The 27,855-nt window shown below is 38.1% G+C and overlaps 1 protein-coding gene and 1 long non-coding RNA gene across 2 annotated transcripts; one reads left to right on the top strand and one right to left on the bottom strand.

The window, feature by feature from the left end:
• Nucleotides 1-1,372: 1,372 nt before the first annotated feature.
• On the bottom strand, nucleotides 1,373-3,600 carry LOC147550789 (uncharacterized). Its single transcript, XR_015238133.1, has 3 exons — nucleotides 3,010-3,600; nucleotides 2,824-2,926; nucleotides 1,373-1,996 (listed from the first exon to the last, which is right to left on the bottom strand). It is a non-coding gene; the product is annotated as an uncharacterized LOC147550789 (long non-coding RNA).
• Nucleotides 3,601-8,831: 5,231 nt separating this feature from the next.
• Nucleotides 8,832-14,920, top strand: LOC147550788 (putative polygalacturonase At3g15720). The gene is made up of 9 exons (XM_086668496.1): nucleotides 8,832-8,840; nucleotides 10,236-10,388; nucleotides 11,782-11,919; nucleotides 12,245-12,397; nucleotides 13,192-13,399; nucleotides 13,488-13,569; nucleotides 14,093-14,204; nucleotides 14,345-14,464; nucleotides 14,699-14,920. The coding sequence occupies exons 1-9, from the start codon at nucleotides 8,832-8,834 to the stop codon at nucleotides 14,918-14,920; spliced, it is 1,197 nt and encodes a 398-aa protein (XP_086524622.1).
• Nucleotides 14,921-27,855: the final 12,935 nt, after the last annotated feature.

The following is a 27,855-nucleotide window of genomic DNA, read 5'->3' as shown; positions in this document are numbered from 1 at the left end:
AGCAAATCTCTCTCTGACAACCATTCCCTTTGGATGAGAAAAAACGGATGGTACCGGACTACCGGTGGATCTCCGTTGGTGGATGAAACATAGTTTACATGTTTAGCCACTCCGATATTGCTACAGGCACTCCGCGCTTTTGATTTTGCAATTTTATGTTCCTCATTTGTTAATTTGGACCTAGTTTGGTCCTGTTCTTTGGGTGCGCCATGAACCCAAGTCGAAAGGGCTCATGGGTACCTATTGCCAAATTAGGATTTGGTATAGAATTCCCCCGAGTGTAATTCAATCTCCTCATGTTACAAGATCTTTGTCCAAGCCCACGCCCACGCCCACGCCCAAGCCCAAGCCCACACCCAATTACAACTTGGTACTTTCCTATGAGGAGCTAGAGAAGCTAATTAGGCAAGTTTGCTCAACATTTTGACATACTCATTTTATAACATAGAAGCGAGAAGATGGTATACACTCCCAGTGTATTAGAGCACCAATTGTTGAAGCTAAAAGAAAGGATGGTCGTAAAGGTAAACATTAACGACCCAATGGAGTTTCTTAAAGAAATTGAATGATGGAAGAGAGAAACAATAATGTTAAAACTAGAGTTGGTTGTACAAGGAAAGATAAGATAAGGAGAAAAATGACAAGGAGAAACATGAGGTGGTAGTTGAGAGAGAGGAGATTGGTGAAGAAGGTAGCAAAGCCAATATGAAAGAGAGAAAATGAGGAAGATGTTAAAGAGAAGGAGGTTCTTGAAGATGTTCAAGTTCAGGAAGAAAAAGATGAGGAAAAGGGTAACGAGAGTGAAAAGAGCCCCGTATAGTAAGTGAAGAAACTATAAAATTGTAATTTGTTCATCTTTCTCTATATATACTAGTGTATAGCACGTGCCTCTGGCAAAGAGAATATAAGTAAATATGAAGAAATTCTTATCAATTGAAATTCAAATCGGTTCAAATTTATAGATAAAAATTCTATAGTAGACTAACAGTTATGAAAATAAAAATTTTTAAGGAAAAAACATGAAATATGTAATGCTTTTATTTTATTTTTTGCAATAAGAAAGTTTTCTATCAACTACAAAGCTCTCTCATGAGAGTGTTCCTAATACTTGACGAAATTCATGCTTCCGGCCAGGTTCAAGTTACATTCTGGACGCAAGAAAATTAGTCTAATTGATGAGCCGCTTCATTACAAAAAATACAGATGTTCATAACTCCCCTCACACTTTTGTGTCACCCTCACTCGGCCCCATCTCAGTAGTCGACTTTATGCATGAGTGTGGTTGGTAGTTATGTCAAAGTGATAATGAGAGTTTTGTGAAAATGGTAATATATCATATTCCTAAATCATGAACAACTCTCCATTCAAATTGAAGACAAATATAATCTAATCCTATAAATTCTCCGCTCTTCTAATATCATTTTTACTCGTAACATTTATCCAACAATAGAAGAAAAAATACAAAATTATAAACAAATAAAAAGCATGATAACAAAATTAACAGTTCGAATGTTAATGTGAATTTTTGATTCTGAATTTACAAAACTTTTCGAAGTTTAAGGTGAGTTGTTTGTCTGTTCATAGCTCGGTGCTAATTCTTCATCAGTTTCATAATACTCCCATAATCTTCGTTTCTTATACAAATGATCAACGTGAACATGGTTTTTAATCTTGTTTTTCTTTGATAATCTCTCTTTCCAACTTGCGTTCTCCGAAACAGATGCAACTAACTGAAGTGCACTCTTTGCAGCAACAATTTCCTCCGCTGCCACAATTGCCTTTTCATCAACCCGAGCTCTTGATGAAGATGTGACTTTTGCTGCAGGTAAAGCGGTCGATCTCGAAGCATCCACAACCTCTTCGGACAAAAGTCAGAACCTTTGGTATTGAAATTTATGAGATATATAGACCTATCAACAACGGTACCAAAAAATTTCCTTCACTAACTAATGCAAGCTAGTCGGAGTAACAAAATATGCACAACACACATCTGTACCTGAGAGAGAGACGAGACTGATAAGTAGGCCGAGTAAAAATGTTAGTGATATATTGTGGTAGTTTTACAAATGAAGTTAGTCTAAGTACATGAAAAGAACAAACTCCAAGAAGCTGTAAATTCTCTCCTTTCATTCATCTACAATTTAGAGATGGGGATTTCTGTTTAACGGTGAGAGGTTGGAAAAAACATAACAGACTCCTTACAAACACAAAATGACAATGGTAAACCGCCAAAAGGAAACTACGAGATTCAAGATATTTTTCAGAAGGCAGAACCAACACATAAACTACTCCACGTATGTATGTTTATTTTTGGGCTTCCTTTCCCTTCAAATGGGAACTGATAAGATTTCAACCGAGAGCATCATATCTTGCACCAACTTGCCCTATAATGTTGCCATTTTTCGCTGGAAAAGATTAGAAATATAGATACCGAACAAGTCAAGTTCCAGACGTTCAACATGAATTCGTACTTGAATTTCTAGGTTAACAAACTTGATTTTTATACCTCCATACTTTAACCATGTTTCAGAAAAATAACATTGAAAATATCTAAACAACGATTAAATCCAGTCAATCAAACCAAACTTTAATATATCCTTCAAAACTGAACTTTCAATTGATCATAATTCGAACTCAACGACAAACAATTAACTCATGGGACCTGAATGTCACAGTTTCTCTGCAAACAAAGAGTTCTCAATCTTAATTTGATGAAGCATCTTCAAAATCTAATCAATTTTCTAGAGTAAACTTGATGAATTAACATTCAGAGAGTGACAAATTATAAAAGAAACACCAATCGAGAATGAAGAAAATGGGTACCTGCTTAAATCTTTAAAATTTAATGGAGAAATTGATTAAAAACTTGACCGATTAATCTTCAGATAGTAACAAAATGAGAATGAAGGGTTGGATACCTGCTTATCTGAAAAGAGATTATAGATGTAAGTGAGATGATTAGGGTTTGTAGTACGCGGGGAAGAGATGGGAATTCGTTTTAGCATTCACCTCTCTATAAAAAAAACAGTCAGAATTCATTCGATTTATTACTCCCTTCCGTTGATGATGGTGTATAGGCTTTTAATTTGATTCAATGTCTAGGAAAAGATTACAGACAATTCATTATCGCCTATAGATAATACAAAACCAACAATTAAGTTTCCGGAACTTAGATTAAAACTAGTTCACCATGAACACCGACTAAAAGCTCAAGAATCTCATGAAAAATCAACCTACTTTGTCAAGAAAATAAATCCAAAATAACAATACACCAACACAATATAACCAAAGAAGAATCGAATACCAAACATTAATATGAAACACCAAGAATAAACTGAAATTCAAATCAGATTAAGATTTTCGGATGAAGAAAAAAAAGATTTCAAAAAGAATCACATATCTTCTCTGAATTTGGATGATTGATTGAGGGGTTTTCAAGCTCTAACCATCAATTTAAGGTTTTGATTTTGATCTCTTTAAACACAACCCTAGAAATCTGTTTCTTTTAGCAGAAAAAACTGTCCACCTCTATCTGACAAAAATGAAGGAAAAGATGAAGCAAATGAGGGAGAAGTCACGGTTTCACGAAGGATGGGAAATGAGAAGATACGTCTAGTGGAAATGAGAAGATATATCCATTCGTTGTCTAGAGGCGCCCGAAGCCAACTTAATAGATTTGCTCAATCCAATGGTTGATGATAGTGCTGATGTAGGTCGGACGACTGGATTTATCCGGAGGTTTATCCCAATCAGCACCCATTCACCTCTTTTATTGTATAGATTCTAAATTGGTTTGTAATCTCAAATTGTTTTCTTAATGAGATACTTGAATAACGAGATGAATTGAGAAGACGAAGACCCAACTATTAAGAAGAATCTAAGATACTTGAAGAACTAGAAGATTGAATTAAATTCACGTATAAAAGATATCTCTCATAACCATCAAATATGATTTCTATTATGATAAGCAAACAAGTTACACAAGAGATTCGTGAGATTTCTTCTTCACATATCCCTAAGTTTTTAGTTTATCCACTAAAACACTAATCCCACCAACATACCGCTTCGCCGACTCTCTCTGTTTCTAATTCGTGAAATACACATGAATACCGCTAACTTTAATAACCGGCCTAACATAAGTCATGCTTCACATACCAACTCTGTCTTGGAGCCCTGCCCTGCATACTCCAGTGTTGCCTCGGTGATCAACCTTGTCAACGGGTCTAAAATTTCCTATCGAGGTCGTGCAAGCGGGTCGGGGGGTCGCAAACCGGGTTAGATATCAACCCATATTCAAGATAGTTTCAACAGTAACGAATCCAACTCACGATTGTGGTGACTATTAATGAACTCATTATTTGTTCTCCGTGGATGTAAGTGTCGATTATTTCAATTTATCCTAAATGCATGAAACTTAGTCTCTTGGATATTCAAATATCCTAGAATATCTTCAAATATCTTGAACTTTTCTAGATTGCCGGGTCTCTTATTCTCAGTTCGTCTACTATTATTCACGCATCTCATTATCGGGGGCAATGAGATACGTGAATAACATGATGGATCGATAAGACGAAGATCTAAATAACAACAAGAGGTCAAGATATTTGAAGATATTCCAAGATACTTGAAAATCCATAAGAATGAGTTTCATGTATTTAGAATATCTCTTGTAATCATCTATTATTATTAGTTAGATATTATCTACTTTGCTAGATTAGTTAGGACACTTGGAAACCAAAAATCCCTCATTCACTCAATAAATATGAGTTAAGTTCTAGAATCAAATCCATTCGGTCTGACCAAATTAAGAATCAAACACATGATTGTGGTGACTATTAATAAATCTATTATTAATTTCTTCGCGGATGTAAGTCGAGATAGTGGAGGAAAATCGCCGACTGAACTACGTAAAATTATCGTGTCGACTATTTCAATTTTACTCTCTAATTATCGCATAATCGTGAATCTGACGTTTTCTTCTTCTTCTTGAGTTAATAAACGCTAAAATTTAAACAATCACATTTTCTATAAAAAGAATATTATCTTCATAGTGAAAAATACATATTTAACCATCCAATTAATCAAAAAGGACTTCACAAATTTGTGTCTATACTGTTTCTCTTTAAGTTAGCTAGGGTTTGCTATCCAACGGAAGTGTAAGCTACTTACGACAAAAGCTAAATTGATCTATGTCAAGCAAAAATAACATAAGAAAAAAAATACTTTTGAATTTTATTTCAATCAAAGAAGCCTCTATATCCACTTGAGAAAAGTTGAATAAAAATCTTCAAAATAACATGGGTGTTGTGAAAAATAAAGGAGGCAAGAAGAAAGACAATGGAAATATATTAACCAAGAGATTGTACACAAGAAGAACTAGAATTGCATTCATATGTTTGTATAGGAGAATTTCTCTACTTTGGTGCATTGGTATATTGAGTACTATGATACATTGGTTTGATCCATCTTCTTCATTAGCAAGTAACCTCTTTATATAGGCATTTAGCTAGATGAGTTACACATCCAATAGGCACACAATAATGGAGCTTGAATACAAAATAATGGTGGAAAACCTATGGTGGTGGGAGTTACAATTGGTGGTGGTCATCCACCATAAATCTAATATTTATAACACTCCCCCTGGATGTCCACCACATCAGAAATTGTCTCATTAAAACCTTACTAGGAAAACTCAATGGGACAAAACCATAGTGAAGGAAAAAGAGTACAAATTCTTTGTTCATGTACATCTTTGATGAACACATAACCTGCCTCATTAACATCTTGTTAGGAAAAACCCCGTGGAAAAAAATCTTAACGAAAGAAAAAATACAGTTTGAAAATGCAGTATACAGTGTCTTCATAAACTTGCTCCCTCTCATTAAGGTTTAGGGCATTGTTCAACTTTGTACTGTCGGCTTCCTCTTGGTATATACACAAATGCACAATAAATAGCATTTGACATTTCAAGCTGCATTCATATAATGCTTTAAAGTTTATGCATACTTTATATTGAAGCTTGTTAAATCCTTCTGGGATTTCAGTTGAACTCACTTTCTAGTGATTCATATTTGTCATATACATCGATAAAATAATTATATTGTTTTGTGAAATCAATGTACTAATCACATTTCAACGTGCATTATAAATTTCATGCTTAATCCACCTCACACACATAATAGGTGTTAAACACTTCATTCGATGACTAGTTGTCTCGCCAAAACCTTGTCAGGAAAATCCAACGGGACAAAACCTGAACGAAGGAAAAAAGACTACAACATTATAACAATTTTCAATACGCATAGTTGTCTCATTAAAACCTTGACAAGGAAAACCCGATGGGACAAAACCTTGACGAAGGAAAAAGAGTACAACGCGATTGACATTTTATATATGAATGATGATTGTTTTCTAAAACCACATTACAACACACATAATGTATTGTCTGTACTATATTAGGTACTTCAAGACCTGAATTTTCATGACATATGATAAGTTAAGACAATATGAGTTGCTTTGAAGCTTATAGCCGTTTAGTATTTCAGAATATGTTCATTTTCAAGATTTTCTTTACTCGAATAATCTTTTTCAATATTCTACTGTTAAACTTTGATAAACTCTGCAGGAGTCACAATAGGATTTATAAATACTTCATAGTATAATTCGGAGATTTGTAATTCATATTGAAATTTTATAAGTGGACGTCAAATCCTTTATAGACTAAAGGACATTTCTTACACATGTCTACTTTATTACCTTCGGGGTAATTCTTAATTGGTGCTTCGACTTCATGTCTGAAGACTTAATTATTTTGTAAGAAAATCCACAAGTAATGAAGTATCTCGTCAAAAGTTGACCAATATTACTTAGAGTAATTCCGGATCAATATGCTCCCATTAGCTATTATATTCAGAAATACATCGTCTGAAATGATTTATTTGATTTTTCAAATTTTCACAGCATACATAGTTCAGTGATCTCATATATGTGCCTTTGTAAAAGGTCGGTGCCTCCTTTTACACATATCCTCTTCAGGAGATTTTATTAGGAATATGAATCACATTCATTTCTAATTTGATAGCCTCTTTAGGAGGAAAAATTATTCCTTCAGTGTCAAAGAGTATATGTCACTTTGATCAACTCTGATCATTTTCCATTACCTTTATCTGGATATAAGCATATTAAGCTCTGAAAAATATTAATATCTCGAGGTAGCAAGTTTTCCGTATATTGATTTCAAATGAGAGAAACTCGATCATTTTCAAGTATTTTACGACATTGAATATAGGACTTCCTCCCCCTAATGTCGATAGATTTCCGTCTTATTTATGAGCACATACTTCAAGGATGTGACAAAGACGAAGGAAAAATCAATTGCTTTAGGCAAATTTGATTTTTATTTTCATATCATATTTTCCGTTAGACAAAAATTACTATCTGATCACAACTTCAGGTGTGAGCAATTTGTTATAATATCACAACTTCGGGTGTGATTAATTACATGTGAGATATATCATCTTCATATGATTTTATTTTATTTATTAAATCCATCATCACTTTCTCTTTGGTTATTACAACTTCAGGTGTAATATGAAAGCGGATATTCAACAAATTCTATTTTTTCAAGAATTTACAATTCATCACCTGAAAGAAGATATTATCACCTCTTGAATAGATATTCTGAATTTCTGTAGTATTTTCATACCACAAATTCAGTTGTAATCTCTTAAGAATCAATGGATATTTTCAATACTAAAACATCAATATTTCTCATTCTTCAGGAATGAGCAAACAAATTTTGTTTTGCAAGGGTTTATCTTTTTTTTTTCGTGATAATTAACCAACTTATAGTGGTATATAATTTCACCCTTTAGAGATTTGATTTATTATCATCTCGTAGAAATTTTATACTTCAAACTCTTGTAGAAACTTTGAGATTTGAAGACTTGTTTCAGACACACCAAACTTCAGGTTTGATTATCTCATATACAATATATGTTTCAATTTGATCTTAATCAAATTCTGGTGGTTAAGTTTCCTCTTTGGAGAAATCTTTTTTAACAAATCAAAATATGCACTTATAATGTATTCATACAAAAATAAACATTAGTTAACTAATACCATTTTTTTTTTAAGCATAACTTACCTTGACCTTACCATAGAATAGATTGCACTACATTCATATTAGTTTGAAATACCAACCATTTTTCATTATCAGCTATGTAACTCTAATATCCTTTTGATATGATTCACTATGCCTCAACAATCACAAAATCAATGGTTAGAGATAAATAAGAATAATAAGTTTGTAAATTCAACAAAGAAAAGTCCAAATACCTTTTAACTTACCAATCATAATTGACCAACTTTGCCAATCTTTTATTTGCTTGTATCTTAATCAAGGAGTTGATAATTTCTTCTTCCCTTTAATGATAGAGCAATTCGTGCTGATAACGTGTTGTGAAAAATAAAGGAGGGAAGAAGAAAGACAATGGAAATATATTAACCAAGAGATTGTAGACAAGAAGAACTAGAATTGCATTCATAAGTTTGTAGAGAATTTCTCTACTTTGGTACATTGGTATATTGAGTACTATGATACATTGGTTTGATCCATCTTCTTCATTAGCAAGTAACCTCTTTATATAGGCATTTAGCTAGATGAGTTACACATCCAATAGGCACACAATAACGGAGCTTGAATACAAAGTAATGGTGGAAAACCTATGGTGGTGGGAGTTACAATTGGTGGTGGTCATCCACCATAAATCTAATATTTTTAACAATGGAATATATATTACGAATTATTGGGGTCAATTATGCTCTAAACCATGCATCAAGTAAGATGGGAAATCTCCATAGATTTTTTTTTTTTTTTGGAAATTGACTACGACCAACGATAGTCGTTAAATATGACATTGATACATCAAAGATGTGATAAGCTCGATAACCACCCATTCAAACTCTAACGAGACCGGACCTATAGGCTATAGCCCAACTAAACGATGACCTAAAGCCCAACTACATTAGTTATATCCTAATAATCCCAACTCAAAATATACAAGGGAACAAGATTTACATAAACTCAAAAATATTCTAATGTTCCTACAATATAATATGTAGGATCACTGGGATGCTATTGAATTATTCAACCCGCTTGAGCTCAAAGATCGAATTTCAAAGAATCACTCATGATTATCATAAAAAAAAAAAAAAAAAAAGAATCACTCATGATTACACAAGGGCAAAATGACAAATCTTCTCCTTCCATATACATGAAAAAGAAAAAAATATATGTACATGAATCTCTATATTATACTTACACGGGGCATTATACAATGTACAATATCCTTGTCATTAAATTTTTATCATTTGTTACAATAGAATATAATATAAGCTAAATAATCAAATCATGATTGCACTATATTTGGAGTTCCATAGAGATTACATCTTGTCCTACACTGATAATTAACCACTCTATATAAGTAAGTTATGATGGGACATGCAAAATACCTGCAATTTGTTTCAAGTAATACCTCATTACAATGGTAAGAGTTTTGGTGTTCCTACACCTCTGTATTCTTTGTCTCTCTTTCTCTGACATTCTTTCTTGTGCAAATCCTAGTATGGAACTATGCTGTTTTTACTAATGTTTTACTCAAAACTTTGTTTCAATCTTTTTCTTAATTTTTTTTTAGAAAGGTACTATAGTATGTGTTTTCGGACTCAGAGTCCCGAGAGGATGGGGACAAAAGAGTTGACCTCTTTGATTTTTGTGTTTTCGTCACAAATTAACTTCAATTTTTTTTCGCTTCCCTAAATTTTGTATGTCTGGCTGTAGTAACCAGAAAATTTAATTGTAAAATAATAAAATAAGTAATTGTATTGCACAAAAAATGTCACCATCTTTCAAAAGTAGTAATACCTTCAAATTTCATACACAAAAATTTACTGAAGTCCAGCCCTGCCTAAAACGAAATCCCGACTCCGGCCCTGCAAATACATATTACTTTAAAAAAAAGATACCTTGAGATTATAAAACATTTCCCTCAATAGAATTATTCAGCATGTTCAATAAAATTATTCCAAATCTTGATCAAATTTTCTGAAGTGACTAGTCTAACCAGTACGTTAAATTGACGTGTGATTACCATTTAACTTGATATTTAGTTAGTTGATTTCTTTCCCATTTGGCATAATATTTTATTAAATGATTCTTGACCTGTTTTTTGTAGGATTTGTTGCGTAAAGTTTTCGTGATATTGTTATTGTGTATCGCTAGAAGAGGAGAATGTAGACGTCTATTTGATTTGGCAGCATCATCTGGGGATACCTTTGATGTCGTGGCCTCCGGAGCAGTTGGAGATGGCACAACTGATGATTCCAAAGTAAGCTCTCGTTAGTAAATAATGTTTTCTATAATTAATTTATAATGAAGTAACTATAAACAGCCAAAAATAAATTTTAGTTGCTTTCAGTAAAACTTGCATATTCAGGTTTATAAGTTGTTATTACAAAAATAGTCATTGTTAACCGTTACAAAAATAGGCATATAGTTTTCACTGCCTCAACTTTTATGTTAAATAATCCAAATATTCACAAAACCCGTCGTAAAAACTACTTGTAACTGTCATTTTTCCTTTAGAATTTGTATGTCAAAATTATGTTTATATTTTAAGTTAAAAGAAAGCCACCCTCCTTTCGAAATAAGTTGAAGGTGCAAAAAAATATTAATGCTATACATCACTTGTCATATTAATATTCTTACTGGTAATTACCTTTTCGATCATAGTTAATACAAATATTTTTTCTTTCTTCCGAAAATAACTTTCTCCTTATCAATATTTGATTCTTAGTCTTCCCCACTCCCTCCCTGTCTCTTTCTTCCAAGAAACTCATTTTTTCCCTAATTTTCTATCTTTAGAAACTAGTTAGAGAACTTCTCTCCGTTCTCTTCCTCTCAATCATCTTGTTCTCACTCCAACAAATGACGAATAAAATGGTGATAAATCGATATTTTTTTCGAAGGTGTGTCTGAGATTTTTTTAATCTATAGTCAATTCTTATGGAGAACCCTAGCAGAGATGAACACGATGAAGAGCACAAACTGTTAGCAAGTTTTGGAAACTCGAGTTTGCAAAAACAAATGTAGAAAAAATACGATAATAAACGAAAAAAATTGATTTTTGGAAAATATATTGAAGGCTTTGCAAACAACCACTTGTGAAATTTTCAGATGTAATAATTTCTTACGGATTTAACAAAATACTGAAAGTATCTTATTTTAAAGATGTAATGTTAAATATATAAATTTCATCAAGATCAGGACATCTAATCAAAGAATAAACCAATTGGCAATGAGTGGAGAGGGCCTAGACCTTATATTCTTGGTAGCGAGATACCCATTGTTCAATGTGAGACTATTCTCACACGCCCTCTTTGACCCTAACACGTGCATTTCTTTGGGCGACGTGAAGCACGTGTGGCTTTTTACCTATCACGTGTAGGCCTAGCTTTGATACCATGTTAAGTTTGTGGTCATCCAACTCAAAACCCATTGGCAATGAGTGGAGAGGACCTAAACCTTATATTCTTAGTTACTAGAGTCCCATTGTCCAATTTGGGACTATTTTCACAGAATTACATATATTTAAAGTTATTTTTATGAAATAATTAGTTACAATAAAAAATTAGTTATACAAAAAAAAAGTATTGTTTTGACTCATTTGTTTTTTTTTGTTGAACTGTTTTGACTCATTTGTTGATAAACCCTTTGTGCAGGCATTTTTACAAGCTTGGGCAAGTGCATGTGCAGCAACTACAACTTCTCCAACTCTTTTAATCCCTTCTGGGAAGACATTTTTATTGAATCCTCTTTCCTTTAGTGGCCCCTGCAAGGCCTCTAAGGTTAATGTTCAGGTATATCAAAAATACTCATTTAACATTTAGACGAATAATTTTCATTTCGTTTTTGTCTAATTAAAATATACTGTTGTTGTGTGACATTTATCTAAAGATTATTGAAAGATAATTTTCGTTATCTTGTAACTAGTTTTCATAGCTCTTCGGTGATGACCCTTTATTAATGTGAATTTTTGTCTTTTACAAAATTAGCAGTTTGATGTACGATCGTAGTATAGCTGATAATTCATTAGTCGGGGTATTTAATTTCGGTTGTCAATGTGGGACTATTCTAAGAATAGATGATCCAACTCTAGCTTATACTCATGTGGTGTACATACAGGTATTAGGGAATCTAATAGCACCTGACTTCTCAGCCTGGAAAGGGTTGAATGCAGAAAGTTGGATTGAATTTGCAAAAGTGGATGGACTTACAATTAGTGGTTCAGGTCAAATTGATGCCAAAGGGTCTACTTGGTGGACCTCATGCTCAGGGGTAGAAATAGATGTTTTTTATTTAATCCAAATTTTTCCATTGCCCAATTCTTTTTTTTTTCTACTTAATTATTTTTTGATATTTTTATTTTTTATATTTGCAGGGTTGTAATCGTCCGGTGGTAAGAAGACTTACTGAACTCTAGTTTTTATACTTTACTTTCTTTTCTAACTTTTTTTTCGTTTTTACTAGTGATTATAATATCCCAATAATTACATATTATTTATTATGGAGTGCTTCATGCAACTATATAGATAAAAACAATGGTTGAACTATCATAACTAGGATGTTTTTTAGGTCAAATTATATAGACTAAGGATTCTATGCTAAAGGCAACAACACAACCCGAAATTGAGTTTGCTCTTTAGGAGATAAACGTGGCCCTCGACCGAGCAAGGATGACATGCACAAAGAGGAACCAAGGCGGAGCTAGGTTTTTCAGTCAGGACTAACCTATGAGAGAGCAAAAATTTTATTCATTATATACGCAATCATAAGTAATATTTCAAAAGCAAACTTTTGCAAAACACAATCTTTTTTCGGTCATTTTTCTCGTGTGAATATATATTTATCTTAACTTTTTGATCCAAAACATATATACAATGGGGTGTGTGTTGGAATAGTGAGCCAACCACCCCCAGCTAGCACTCAAACCCTTGGGAGGGAGTACATTCTACGCAAATATTGCATGTACTATATTTTAGTTGGCCGCGAATGAGTTAAATGAATAATTTCATGTTGCATATACACAATCTTTCTAAGTCTCGGAGTGTATTAAAATAATTTCTTCACAGGCTCTGAGCTTAGAAGCATGCAATGGGCTTGAATTAAGTGGGTTAACACATATAAACAGTGCAAGAAACCACATCTCACTGGACAATAGCAACAAAGTAACCATCTCTTCCATAAAAATAACTGCACCTGAAACTAGTCCCAACACTGATGGAATTGACATTAGTCATTCAACAAATGTTATCATCAAAGACTCTTCCATTCAGACAGGTATTAATTTTCAAAATGCTACGTTTACTTGGAGTTCGTTTTTATTTTTATTAAAAGTATTTCTCACGGGTGATATACGTAATTATAGGTGATGATTGTGTTGCTATTAACGGAGGAAGCTCTTTCATTAACATTACCAATGTCCAATGTGGCCCGGGCCATGGTATAAGGTTAGTTATAACATCGCTTAAATTTCTTCTATCGAATGGGTACTTAGTTTGTTACATTATTTGTTTACCTTGAGACATTTTTATGCTGCTTTTTGATTTTTTGGTTTTGATTAGTTTGTTTTGCTCTATATTTGAGTTATGATTCAATGAAATCGAATATGAATGAATAATGTTAGAAGAGGCTACAAGTCAAAACCTACTCTAAATTACACGAAATTAACCGTCTTTGTTTTCGAGTCAATTGTTTTTCTCTCTTAATGGATTTTTTCGTTCGAGATAGACAATTGATTCCTGTTTATTTAGATCTGAGGTAGGTCTATATAGTATAATTTGATACACTTTCACTGGATCCAATTGTACCACATAAAAATGTAAGTCGATATCGTCTGAGGGGAACATGAAGTGATTTGGAGTCGATGTTGTTCTTAATGTTTTTTTACATTATTTGTTTCTAAGAACAAAAGTAAATGTTCTTTTTAAGAATAGAATTTATAAAAGTACATAACAAATTTTGCATTTTTAGTGTGGGAAGTTTAGGAGCAAATGGAATTCATGAAACAGTTGAAGAGATACACGTCCATGGATGTAATCTTACCAAGACTACCATCAGTGGAGTCAGGATCAAGACATGGCAGGTTTGCTCTTACTTTCTCAATTTAGGGTTTGCCTTCAAACCCTAAAAAATTTAACCCACAAAGACACTTTTCAAGTTCTGTCCTTGCTTAGTGGGTAGCTAAAGTTAATTAATATTATTTGTCTGTTAATCTATTTATAGGGTGGATCTGGATATGCCAGAAAAATATCGTTCGATCAGATTACAATGCAGGAAGTACAGAATCCCATCGTCATTGACCAATTTTATTGTAACGGAAAACCAGGTACATGCAAGAATCAGGTAAGAATTCTATCTATTTCTATCCAAATTCTCTCTTATTTTTCAAGCAAAAATTTACATATATATGTGCACATATGTATGTACACGCGCGCACACACACATATATATACATAATTTGTCACAGAATAATAAAAACTCAGCAAACCAAGAAGAATTGTTTTGCTTTTCTCTTAAACTGATTAAAACGAGTTGGTGTAATGTCTAACTTGTTGTTATTTATAATATAAATTGCAGACTTCGGCTGTGGAAATAAGCGACGTTACATTTAGTAACATTCATGGGACATCAGTGACTGAGGAAGCAATAAAGTTAAGTTGCAGTCAATCAGTCCCTTGTAAAAACATCGTAATGAAAGACGTGGGTATAACATCAACAACTGGAACCGCTCGTTCCACCTGCAATGATATCAATGGGAGTTCTTCTCAAACGTCTCCGCCTGTGCCATGTCTTTCGTAATAGTTAGCTTCTAATTTATTCACATGTTTTTGTAACAAAATTTGCAAGAGTGGAAGTTAATCCATCAACTTGTATTGTCCTAGAAATATTAAAGATTAATCATTCATTTCTCACCCGAAGGACTAATTCGCTGATGTTTAACATTTCCTGTTAGAACTGAAAGTCGCGGAAGCTATCGAACCTATCCTAGAAATTGATCCGATTATGAAGATTAATCGAAAAGCTAAGTCAAAATCAAATATGCGAACAGAATTTAACGAGGTTCGGCTTTAAAGCCTACGTCCTCGGGCGAACAAGAAATCTTTATTGAAGGATAGATGAAGACGACTAACACAACCCGCAAGTTCGTCCCAAGATGGTACCGTATAGTAATAACCTTCTATACTAAATCTTCGACGACCGAGAAATTTAACACCGCTCAAAAACTATGAAAAATTTCTCTCACTCTTGCTCTCTCTCTTTAGCTCTCTCTAAAGAAGAGTTGTTGTTGCTTGTGTTGGTGTGTTTTCAATAGGCTCTCAAACCCCATATATATACATCCAAAGGTTTCCCAAAAATTGGAGTCGGTGGAACCGACCTCACCAATTGATGCCAATTGAGAGGAAACTGCTTATTTTTTTTTAGAAACCATCAATTGATGCCAATTTTGAAAACCGCCTATACCTATTTTGAAAACCGCCTCTCCTATTTTAAACTGCCTCTCACAATTCTCCACCTCGTACACAATTTGATATACTTCAAATTTTGGACGAACACCAGGATACTCCTTGTAAGATATATCTACTTCTTGTAACTTCATCCGACTGCACCATATGACCATGGCTGCCTACGTACCCTTTTATAGGATCAAGCCTACCGTAGTTCTACCAACCCTTCACATAAAGTTTACATTGTCGCCATTACGCCCTTTTGGGCAACTTAACACGAGTCGATTTGTAGCCATTCCAGGCAATGCTGAAACTTGCTACATGTCACCACTTTAGTCAACATGTCCGCGGGATTCTCATCTGTGTGTACCTTCATGAGAGAAACATCACCTTCCTCTATGACATCTCGTACAAAGTGATACCTGACATCGATATGCTTAGTACGAGCATGATGAACCTGATTCTTCGCCAAGTGGATTGCACTTTGACTATCACACCATACATCCACGCACTCCTGCTTAATCCCTAGATCATCCAGAAGACCCCACAACCACAATGCTTCCTTCACACCCTCGGCCATAGCCATATACTCGGCCTCCGTAGTAGATAACGCAACTGTAGATTGTAACATCGATCGCCAACTAACTGGAGCACCATGTACCCTAAATACATAACCAGTAGTAGATCGTCTTCTATCTAGATCGCCAGCATAATCCGAGTCAACATAACCGCTTACCTGACATGTGTCTCCACCAAAGCACAAACCCGTATCAACGGTACCCTTCAAGTACCTCAAGACCCACTTCACAGCTTCCCAATGTGTCTTCCCCGGGTTTGCCATAAACCTACTAACCACACTGACCGCTTGTGAAATATCCGGACGAGTACACACCATAGCGTACATCAAACTGCCAACTGCACTAGCATACGGTACACGATCCATATGATCCTTCTCCACCGTAGTAGTGGGAGATTGTTTTCCCGAGAGCCTGAAGTGTGGTGCCAAAGGTGTTGACACCGCCTTCGCATCCTGCATCCCGAACCGAGAAACTACTCGTTCGATGTAACCTTTCTGATTCAAGTACAGTTTCTTACTTGACCGCTCTCTTTTAATCTCCATTCCCAGTATCTTCTTTGCAGCGCCTATGTCTTTCATCTCAAATTCTTGACTGAGTTGAGATTTCAACTTATCTATCTCCACCATGCTTCGAGAAGCAATAAGCATGTCATCCACATACAAAAGGAGATAAATAAAGTCACCTTCGCGAAGTTTCTTGATGTATACACAACAATCATAGTCACTTCTGCGAAAACCATGTTTTAGCATGAAAAAATCAAATCGTTTGTACCATTGGCGAGGGGATTGTTTCAATCCGTAAAGAGATTTCCTCAAACGACATACTTGATTTTCTTTGCCCTCAACCTTGTATCCCTCTGGTTGAGCCATATAAATTTCTTCTTCCAAATCACCGTGCAAGAAGGCGGTTTTAACATCGAGTTGTTCCAGCTCAAGATCCCTGTGAGCAACAATACTCAATAGCACCCGAATAGAAGTATGTTTCACGACCGGTGAGAAAATCTCATTGTAGTCGACCCCTTCTTTCTGTGCATAACCCTTGGCCACTAGTCTTGCCTTATACCTTGTACCCTTGATTTCGGAAGAATCCTCTTTCTTCTTGTACACCCATTTACAACCAATAACAGACTTACCTTCGGGCAATGGGACAACTTCCCATGTCTGGTTCTTGTGAAGAGACTCCATCTCTTCTTGCATAGCAACCAACCAACTCTCTCTTTCCGCCGCGGTGATAGCTTGTTTGAAGGTGACCGGCTCGTCGTCTTCCACCGAGAGTGCATATTCAACCACATTTGCCTGCCCGTAATGCCTAAGAGGTTTGTCTGACCCTAACCTCTGTACCGGCTTATATAACCGTTTCGGCCTAGTGTGTACCGAAACATCCTGCTGTTGTTGTTGTAAAACTTGTGTACCTTCCCCTTGAACCTCCTCATGATCGGGTTCATCAATTTCCTCATCCTGAGTATCATCCTGATGCTCCACCTGATCATGATTCCTAGAAACCCGTTGGTCTTCGATTTCTACTTCCACTACTTGAGCTTTAGTAGACCCAACATCACCACAACTAGGCACCGTAGCTTTCGCCATAGCTACAATAGATGACTCATCAAACACCACATCTCTGCTGATTACAAACTTCTTGTCTTCCGTACACCATAGCCGATAACCCTTGACTCCTGTAGCATATCCTAAGAAAATTGCCTTCTTTGCTCTATTGTCAAGTTTGTTACCTTTAACATGGTAATAGGCCGTACAACCGAAAACCTTAAGTCTCCCGTAATCTGCATGTTCACCTGACCACACCTCGTAAGGTATGCCGCCATCTAAAGAAGAATGTGGAGACCTGTTCACAATATAACAAGCTGTAGCAACAGATTCTGCCCACCATTCTACGCCTAATCCCGAATTGGAGCGCATACATCTAGCCTTCTCAAGTAGTGTACGGTTCAATCTCTCTGCGACTCCATTCTGCTGAGGTGTGTTTACTACTGTCCAGTGCCTCACAATGCCTTCCTGATTACAAAACTCCTTGAATGCCCCATCCGTGTACTCGGTCCCATTATCCGACCTTAACGTCTTCAGCTTTCGACCAGTTTTGTTCTCAACCATTGCTTTCCACACCAGGAATGTGTTGAATACCTCATTCTTATGCTTCAGAAAATAAAGCCAGACAAATCTCGAATGATCATCAACGAATGTAACAAAATACCTGGAACCACCCTTGGAAGGTAACTTTGCCGGTCCCCAGACATCGGTGTGTACGTAGTCTAACACCTCTTTGCTCCTGTGCTTGCTTGTAGAGAACGTCACCCTGTGTGCCTTCCCGAACACACAATGCTCACAAAACTCCATGCAAGGCTTCTTCATGTCCTTCAACAAGCCTTTCCCGCACATCAGAGATAGACCCTTTTCTGACATATGCCCAAGGCGCATATGCCAAAGCCTCGTACTAGCCGTTGGATCCCTTCCACTGATTCCTACTGCTACATCTCCCGTAATTGTTGTCCCCAAAAGTTTGTATAAATTTCCGTAACGAGTACCTCTCATTACCACCAAAGAACCCTTAACGACTTTTATGGAGCCATTCTCTATAATTATCTTACAGCCGTTCCGCTCCAACACACCAAGGGAAATTAGATTTTTCTGCAAATCGGGTATGTGTCTTACGTCCGTCAATGTTCTCACCACTCCATCGTGCATCTTGATCCGTATTGTTCCGAGTCCCACAGTTTTACATATACTATCATCACCCAGTATAACTGTACCACCATCTATACTCCTATAGGTAGTAAACAACTCCCTATTTGGGCACATATGGTGTGACGCCCCTGAATCAAGCATCCACTTATCGAAGATCTTCTCAGACACCTCTGTCACCGAGAAACATTCGTCCGCCTCTTCTGACACATATCCCGCCTTTTGCATCTCTTGTTTCTCCTTGTAGCCTTCGTTCTTTTGCTTCAACTTTCTCTTTGGACAAGCCGCTTTAAAGTGGCCAAGCTCACCACAACTAAAGCACGTTTTCTTGAAAGAGCCTCTAGATTTGGATCTAGATTTCCCGCCCTTTCCCTTTCCTCTTTCATTACTCCTCCCCCTTGTTACAAACAACCCTTGTGCTTGTTCCTTGTCTACTCCACCCGACGCCATACTGCTAGTAGCAACCTTACGAAGGTCATCCGCTAATAGCGAATTTCTCGTCTCTTCCATGGTTAGACTATCACCAACAAGCATCAAAGTTTGAACAAGGTTCTCATAGGATTTAGGTAATGAAAGTAACAATATGAGGGCTTGGTCCTCATCCTCAACCTTAACATCAATATCCTTCAAATCTGAGATAATCCTGTCAAACCTATTCACATATTCCTGAATAGAAGAACCCTCTTCCATTCTACATGTGAATAATTTGGATTTTAAGTAGACCCGATTCGTTAAAGTTTTCGTCATGAAACTGCTTTCTAGCTTTAACCACACACCCGCCGCCGTTGCTTCTCCGTCTACTAGGAACGCCACGTCCCTCTCAAGACACAACATAATGGTGGCCCGTGCTTCGAGATCTAACTCCTCCCAATCCTCATCTGACATATCTCCTGGTTTCTTTCCCGTCAACGTCTTGTGTAATTTCTGCGAGATTAACAGATTCTTCATCTGCATCCGCCAATAAGAAAAATCGTTTTTCCCATTGAACTTCTCTATCTCATATTTCCCTGATTTGACCGTACCACTTCTCGATCCCATCTTCTCTTCGTTCAATCTCAACAAGGCTCTGGTACCAATTGTTATAACTAAAAGTCGCGGAAGCTATCGAACCTATCCTAGAAATTGATCCGATTATGAAGATTAATCGAAAAGCTAAGTCAAAATCAAATATGCGAACAGAATTTAACGAGGTTCGGCTTTAAAGCCTACGTCCTCGGGCGAACAAGAAATCTTTATTGAAGGATAGATGAAGACGACTAACACAACCCGCAAGTTCGTCCCAAGATGGTACCGTATAGTAATAACCTTCTATACTAAATCTTCGACGACCGAGAAATTTAACACTGCTCAAAAACTATGAAAAATTTCTCTCACTCTTGCTCTCTCTCTTTAGCTCTCTCTAAAGAAGAGTTGTTGTTGCTTGTGTTGGTGTGTTTTCAATAGGCTCTCAAACCCCATATATATACATCCAAAGGTTTCCCAAAAATTGGAGTCGGTGGAACCGACCTCACCAATTGATGCCAATTGAGAGGAAACTGCTTATTTTTTTTTAGAAACCATCAATTGATGCCAATTTTGAAAACCGCCTATACCTATTTTGAAAACCGCCTCTCCTATTTTAAACTGCCTCTCACATTTCCTTTCCATTATCTGCTCCATTAGCATCTCGCGAATTAAATGTTGTCTTGTTCGAAGGTTCGATTTCAGGTGTAGTTCTCGAAAAATTAGACTGAAGACAGTTTGATTGAAAAATCTCTTAGCTGATGGGACATAGTGAATACGAAGTAAAGAACGAGAATTTTTTTGATTGACAAATTGATAGTCTAGTTAGATGTGTTTAGAACAACCATGAAATGCAAGATTTGCAATGATGGAGTTGACGCTTTTGTTGTCACGCCAAATCTAAGTTGGATGAGCCAATTTCACACCGAAGAACAAACCTAACACAAATAACATCCACTGCCACACAGGCAATTACCCTATACTTCGTCTCTAAATTGGATCTAAAACTGTAGGTTTTCTCCTCGCACTCCAAGCAATAAGATTAGAACCTACGAAAGTAGATTACCCTATTGTAGACGGTCGAATATCAATACAATTTGCCAAATGAACAGCTAAATAAGCTAATAAAGCATATTGCAAACAAATGTTATGAATCTATTAAATGATGTAGACGCAGCGGAATAATTAAAGAACAATAAAATAAACTACGAATAATTAAAGAAAACTGTAAGAAACAATAAAATAAACTTAAATTCTTAATAACTTCAATGGTTTTTCTCTTCAAGGTGAATAATAACATAGACTAGATCTCCTTTTATAAGATAATAAACCTTCCTAGATAGACTCAAACTAGGATTCCTAAAATAATAAACTACTCAAACATAGAAACTTTAAAAATAAAGAAATATCAAATTAAAGTAACTTCTCCTATACTAAATAAACTACTATTATAACCAAATAGGATGTGGGCACGCGTGGACGTGGGCCCACACGTTTATGCGCCTGCAGCAACACCCTGTTCCCCAGACGGTTCGTCCCGAACCGATTTCGATGAAGAAAACAAGTTGATGCACCCGCAGACGATGAACCTTGTCATGGCGATCCGTAATTCCCACTTCGAACGAAGTTTGCACTGGAATGGAAGGATACTAATGTGCAAGTAATCGTCAACCTCGTACCCAAACTCATATGCCAATGAGTCTCGCAAAAGTAACCTTAGTGAATAAATAATGTTCATCTCGCCATCTTCCCACGGTAGGCACAACCACTTAATCTTCAAGAAAGTGTGAAGTACTGTGAGCAAGTGTGAAGTAAGAGTAATTGTAACAAATTTCCAAAATACTTCATCAATAACCAAAGTATAAGCATAACCATCGCTAACTAAGATATCGATATGGAACCATGTAGTGTAGATATGCCACGCAAAATTGACTTTTCCAAGTTCATCTTCATGTAGTTTATGTACTCTAACGTGATCAATACCTGGAGCCCACTGTTTGTTTTCTTCAATTGATATGTGAAACCTAGATGGAAGTTGTTCAATTGGTATGTGATCTTTGACCATTGAGTATAGGTTCATTGTAAGAATTGGGAAATTGATCCTCTTTTTCTCAATTGTTTGGAGAAAATTTGGTAGGAAGAGATTTGATAGAGAAAGCGGCGATGTGGGACATAATTGATTCGGAAAATTCTGGGTTGTTCTTCTTGTTCCTCTTTTTCTTAATTGTTTCTCTTGTTGTTCTTCTTCTTGGTTGTGATGGGTTTTGATAATTGCTTTTTGTTCTTCTTTTCCTTCACTAAATTCTGGGTTTTGATTACTTGGGTGTGTTGATAACTGAGTTTCAACTTGAGGAGAAGATTCAAAATTTTCTGACAGAAGTGTTGGGGATATGGAAGATTCAAAATTGTCTGGTAGAAGTGTTGGGGATATGGAATAGTAAGGAGAGGTTTGTTGTGTTGGTGATGGTGTTTGACACCAAAAGATTGGGAGGGAAACAGGAACATGTTGGTGATATTGGGGTAGGGTTATTTGGGTGGTGGCTATAGATGGGATTTGAATATTATGTATAGGGAAACTAGGGGTGCCTATAGAATCCGGATTGTAGCCTACATAAATAGGGTTTGTATATGTGTGGTGGAATGTTTGGTTGGAGAAGGATTCTTGTAGAGAATGAGGAGAAAGATGATGTGGAGGTGCTTGTAGTTGTTGTTCCTCATTGTAAACTTGTGGGTGGTTATAAGAGTTGAATTGGGAGAAGCTGAGTTGGTTATGGGTTGAGTGGCCCAGGGTGGTTAATGGTGTTGTAGGGTATGTGGCAGTGGGTAGTGGGTTTTCGAAAAAAGTAGGGTTTGGGGGTTGATGGTCGGGTATGTGATGGTATATTAGCATGGGTTGGCCAATTGTGTTTGCGGAAGATTCGAGAAAGAGTGGGTTTGAGAATGGAGGGTAGGGTGCGGTTATGTGGGGGCTAGTAATGTTGTGTGGAGTTCTATTGGTGGTCTGAATTGGTGTAGAAGATGTGGGTGGTATACTGTTATAGGTAAAGTGGAATGGTGGGGGGTGTTGTGGGACATGGGTTGTATATTGTAAAACCAAAGAGTGTGTGTGTAGTTGGATTAGTGGCATAAGTGTTGGAACTTCCTGGGATGTTGAAAGTGTTGGTGGGTACTGTTGGTGGACTAATGGAAGTCGGGTAAGAAGTGGGTTGTTGGGCGGTGGATGGTGGTGGTGTCGGTAGAGATGAGGGTTCGGGGTTAATAGTAGATTGGTGGTCGTTGAAGGAAAAAGGTGGTGTGGGTGGAGTGGTTGTAGGGTTTATGTATGTTAATGGGAAAACCGGTGAGAGTGGTGATGTAGGGTTGATGTGAATCGGTGGGAGGAAAGTGGTCGGGCATGGGTTAGTGATAGGTTGACCAAGTAGGGAAATTGAAATTGGTGTGGTGGTTGCAACGGTTGAGTTTGTGGTGGTTGGAAGTGGTTGTGGTGATGATGTTTGAATGGAAGTAGTAGATGAAGGAGTGGTGGTAAAAGAGGGAGACTTACATATGCCTTCGAGTTGTTTAGATAACTTCATGATGGAATCATTGACTTGATCGAATTTTTCCATATTTTCCTTCTTGTAATTTTCGAAAGCTTCTTCCAATTTTGTAACCGAGGATAACTTCTTGTTGATGTTGTCCCATTCGGAGGCAAAAGTTGGTGTCTTCTCTTTGATTGTTGGAGTAGGAACGGTAGGATTAACCATTGTGATTGGTTAAAAAAAATTGGCTCTGAATACCACTTGATGTAGACGCAGCGGAATAATTAAAGAACAATAAAATAAACTACGAATAATTAAAGAAAACTGTAAGAAACAATAAAATAAACTTAAATTCTTAATAACTTCAATGGTTTTTCTCTTCAAGGTGAATAATAACATAGACTAGATCTCCTTTTATAAGATAATAAACCTTCCTAGATAGACTCAAACTAGGATTCCTAAAATAATAAACTACTCAAACATAGAAACTTTAAAAATAAAGAAATATCAAATTAAAGTAACTTCTCCTATACTAAATAAACTACTATTATAACCAAATAGGATGTGGGCACGCGTGGACGTGGGCCCACACGTTTATGCGCCTGCATCATTAAAGCTAAGATAATGTGCCTTTTATGCAACAAGAATGCGCTCGATCGCCTCAAAATAGCCAACTTTCGGAGCACGCTTGAAGCAGCATTAACCGAATATACCAAATCAGGTCGAGTCATACTGTAGTAGTGAAGCACTGTTTTTTTTAATATAGAGTAGTGTATTGGCAAAAAACAGCATTGGGCCTTCCTTATGCGCCCACCCGCGTGTAACATAAGAGGGGTGCCTTCAGTAGCCTCTATGGTCTAGCAAGGAAGCCCACCGAAAGCCCAACACGCCTCGCAAGCCCAGAAATTCTAAGCAAGCCCACGCTCCTGGCATGCCAAGATAAAGTCTGCCATGACGATCCACCCACACTCCAGCTAGTTGTGCGTACACGTGGCCAAGTTGCTAGAGATTGGGTCAGCCCAATCCTAGCATTCTGCTACACGTTGGGGTCATGGTAGAAGACCGAGTCTTGCGCTACTTTAAAGGAGTGGTGGACTATTTCTACTGGCAACGAACAGGCTAGGGCGACGGGTATCGTAAGGCTACCTTTCTCTCTCAAGAGATCAACGGCCACGGAAGCAGTCTAGCGTGATCCTACTATTGCGGATCCAACAACCCTGTGCCCCCAAGAGCGGTTACTATCCTCTACACCCTATAAATAGAGGAAGCCTCACTCTTGGAAAGGGTTCAGACTCTCACTCGAAAACTACTTACTTATTCTCTACTTAGCACTCTAGAAGCTCTACTCCGATCACCTCACTCACTCTATACTAAGCTCCGGCTACGAATCACCTACCCCGACGATCTCTGGTCTAAGCTAGCCTAAGGCAGAGATTCCGGCTAGAAGCTTCCACGAAACCACATCGGAACTTGCTAGAGGCTTCTTGTTTCTCTCGTTCCCCGTTAATCTATCCTTCTGTAAGCAGGAGTCTACCCTTCTATAAGCAGAGATCTACCCTTCCGCAAGCAGAATCCTACTCTTCCATAACCAGAAGTCTACTCTGCTGTTTAAGTAGTCCAGAAGCTACCACAACTCACCATTCCGTAGAACCGAGCTCCGGCCACTCTACGAGTCGTGCCACCCCGACGCTACAACGATTCTACCATCAATAGTAACTCTACCTTCGGTTATTCCCTTTATTACATCGAACTAAGTTACTGACTTGACCGTCGGAGGGTCCTTGGCCGACACCATCTCCGGTGTCCCCTTGGACTTCACGGTTGTGTTTCCCTTGTGCAGGTTTACAAGCTACTGGTACCCGTTTTCTACCCTGACGTTGGCCCGACAGTAGCTGTTCCCTTCTCTGACGTTTGCCTACCCGTCTACCCGGCTACCAGAACCGACCTTCTGCCCGTCAACCCGTCTATTTGAAGGCCCGAAGCCTAGTTGCTGGTGCCCACCCGACGATCCTTCTAACCGTGTGACTTTCTACCCGTCCACAGTTTGGCGCCCACCGTGGGGCCTCAGCAACAACTATCAAAGACGACCTTTGCAATGGCAGATGACATGGTAGCCACTCCGATCGATGTTTCAGCCCAGATAGCTGCTCTCACAGCCCAAGTACAGGAGAATGCCCAGAAGTTCAAAGCTCTGGAAGAAGAGAATTCTCTGGTGAGAGCAGAAAACCAGCTACTTCAAGAGAAGATCACCGAGCTCTCTGTACCAAGATCAACAGGGCTAAGGTTTCGAGCTCCTGTTACTTCGATGCAACCTTTCACTCCAGAGCCAGGAAGTTCTTCCAGCCAACCACCTATGCAATCGACTACTGTCAGTGGTTCTACAACACTACCTGCAACTCAAGCTGGCTCTACAACACCCTTCATAATGCCTCTGCCTTCATTCCAGAGCTCTGCTCTGCCCCTACACTCTACTCTGCCCTTACACTCTACTGCTGCTCCTCTTTTCTCCTCTTCAATGTTTACTGCTCCCCCCTCACACACTGTGGCAGGTGGGACAAACCTTAACTCACAAGATGACATCCTAAACTTGTCTTTTACAGGTACTCCTCTAGAGCAGATCATGGCTAGGAAACTCGCAGAGATGGAGGCAATGATCACCAGGATCCCTGGAGTTCCTGCTCCGCTAAGGAAGAGTCTGCCCCAGAGCTACGCAGACTCACCTTTCGTTGATGCTATTGCCTTAGTAGAAATGCCTAAGAAGTTTTCGTTCCCTAACATGAGGATGTACGATGGAACTTCCGATCCAGACGATCACATCGCATCATATAAGCAGAGGATGTTCACCGCTGCAATACCCAGAGATCTCAGGGAGGCATGTATGTGCAAGAGCTTCGGTTCAAGCCTCGTCGGACCAGCTTTGCAGTGGTACACGAACCTGCCCAACAATTCGATCGCCTCCTTTGCCCAGCTCACAGACACATTTGTAGAGCAGTTTGCCAGTAGCAAAAAGCTAGAAAAGCTATCTGGCGACCTCTACCGAGTCCACCAGAGAAGGGGTGAGCCACTCAGAGACTACGTGGGGAGGTTCAACCGAGAGAAAGTGTCGATTCCCTACTGCAACCAAGAGACTGCCGTTGATGCGTTCAGAAAAGGCTTACTGCCAGAAGGAGAGTTGTACAAGGAGCTTACCAAATTCAATTGCACTACCATGGAGGATGCCCTGGCTCGCGCTTGGGTAGAAATTCGGTGGGAGGAAGACGAAGCCCACCGAAACAAATATTATTCTTATGATGACAGGAACAGGGACCGTCGCTCTAGACGACCAGATCGGAGAACAGATAGCAGACCAGGGGAACCCTACCCAACTTCCAGACGTGGCCCTCCTAGGGAGAACAGAAGGCCACTTGACCCTCCATCAGGTCGCCCAGCAGAGAAGCCTCAAGGACCCGTTCGTACCAGGATTCCAGAGTACAACCTGAGCATTGAACCAGTCGAACTAGTAGCGGTTATGAAGGGCATGGGCAGTACTGTAAGATGGCCAGGAAAGACAAAGACTCCTAGCGAGAAGAGAGACACAACCAAGTGGTGCGAATTCCACGGAGATCACGGCCACAACACTACAGATTGCATAGCCCTCAGGCTAGAAGTTGCAGAGTTGCTGAAAAGAGGCCACCTTACCGACTTGTTGACAGAGAAAGGGAAGAGTACCCTGGCACAACGAGACACCCAAGTCAAGGAACCAGAGCAGCCGATTCCTACGAAGACGTGTCTAGTAATCTCAGGAGGTTCAGAAGTGAGTGGAGTTAGCCACTCTGCAGCCAAGAGGAGTGCTAGAATTGCAGCCAACCCTCTAGCCCACTCTACAGAAGCTACTCCTCATGCCTACACCAACCAGACAATAAGCTTCATAGACAATGAAGCCACAGGGCTCGTCAACCCTCATCATGACGCTCTTGTTATCTCTCTTAATATTGCAAACGTTCTAGTTAAGCGTATTTTGATAGATAATGGTTCATCCACTAATGTGCTTTTCTTGAATGCTTTGCAAGGTATGGGCTTAGATGAATCTTGCATATGTCGACGCTCTACTGTTCTGGTAGGCTTTAGTGGAGAACAGAAACACACATTGGGAGAAGTCACGCTTCCCGTCTTCGCAGGAGGAGTCAACCTTAGCACTGTGTTCGTCGTACTGGACTGCCCTTCTGCCTACAATATCATACTCGGTAGGCCATGGATCCACAGCATGAGGGCAGTACCATCTACGTTCCACCAAGTGCTCAGGTTCCCAACTCCCTGGGGTGTCCGAGAGATCAGAGGGGAGCAGAGTACCTCAAGGAATTGCTACAAAAACGCAATGAAATCCCCGAAGTCAGCCTTGTAGCAATTACAGAAGGAGAAACTCAGTAGCACCGATCCAGACTGCCCAAGTATGGAAGAGCTAGATGAAGTCCAGATCCACCCAGACTTCCCGGATCATAAAGTACAGATTGG

The sequence above is a fragment of the Eschscholzia californica genome, unplaced genomic scaffold (assembly GCF_041429995.1).
Source record: "Eschscholzia californica isolate CP2 unplaced genomic scaffold, dmEscCali1.0.p SCAF_3, whole genome shotgun sequence".
Taxonomy (NCBI): Eukaryota; Viridiplantae; Streptophyta; class Magnoliopsida; order Ranunculales; family Papaveraceae; genus Eschscholzia; species Eschscholzia californica.
The sequence above is the reverse complement of the archived record's forward strand: the minus strand, read 5'-3'. Positions and strand labels throughout refer to the sequence as shown.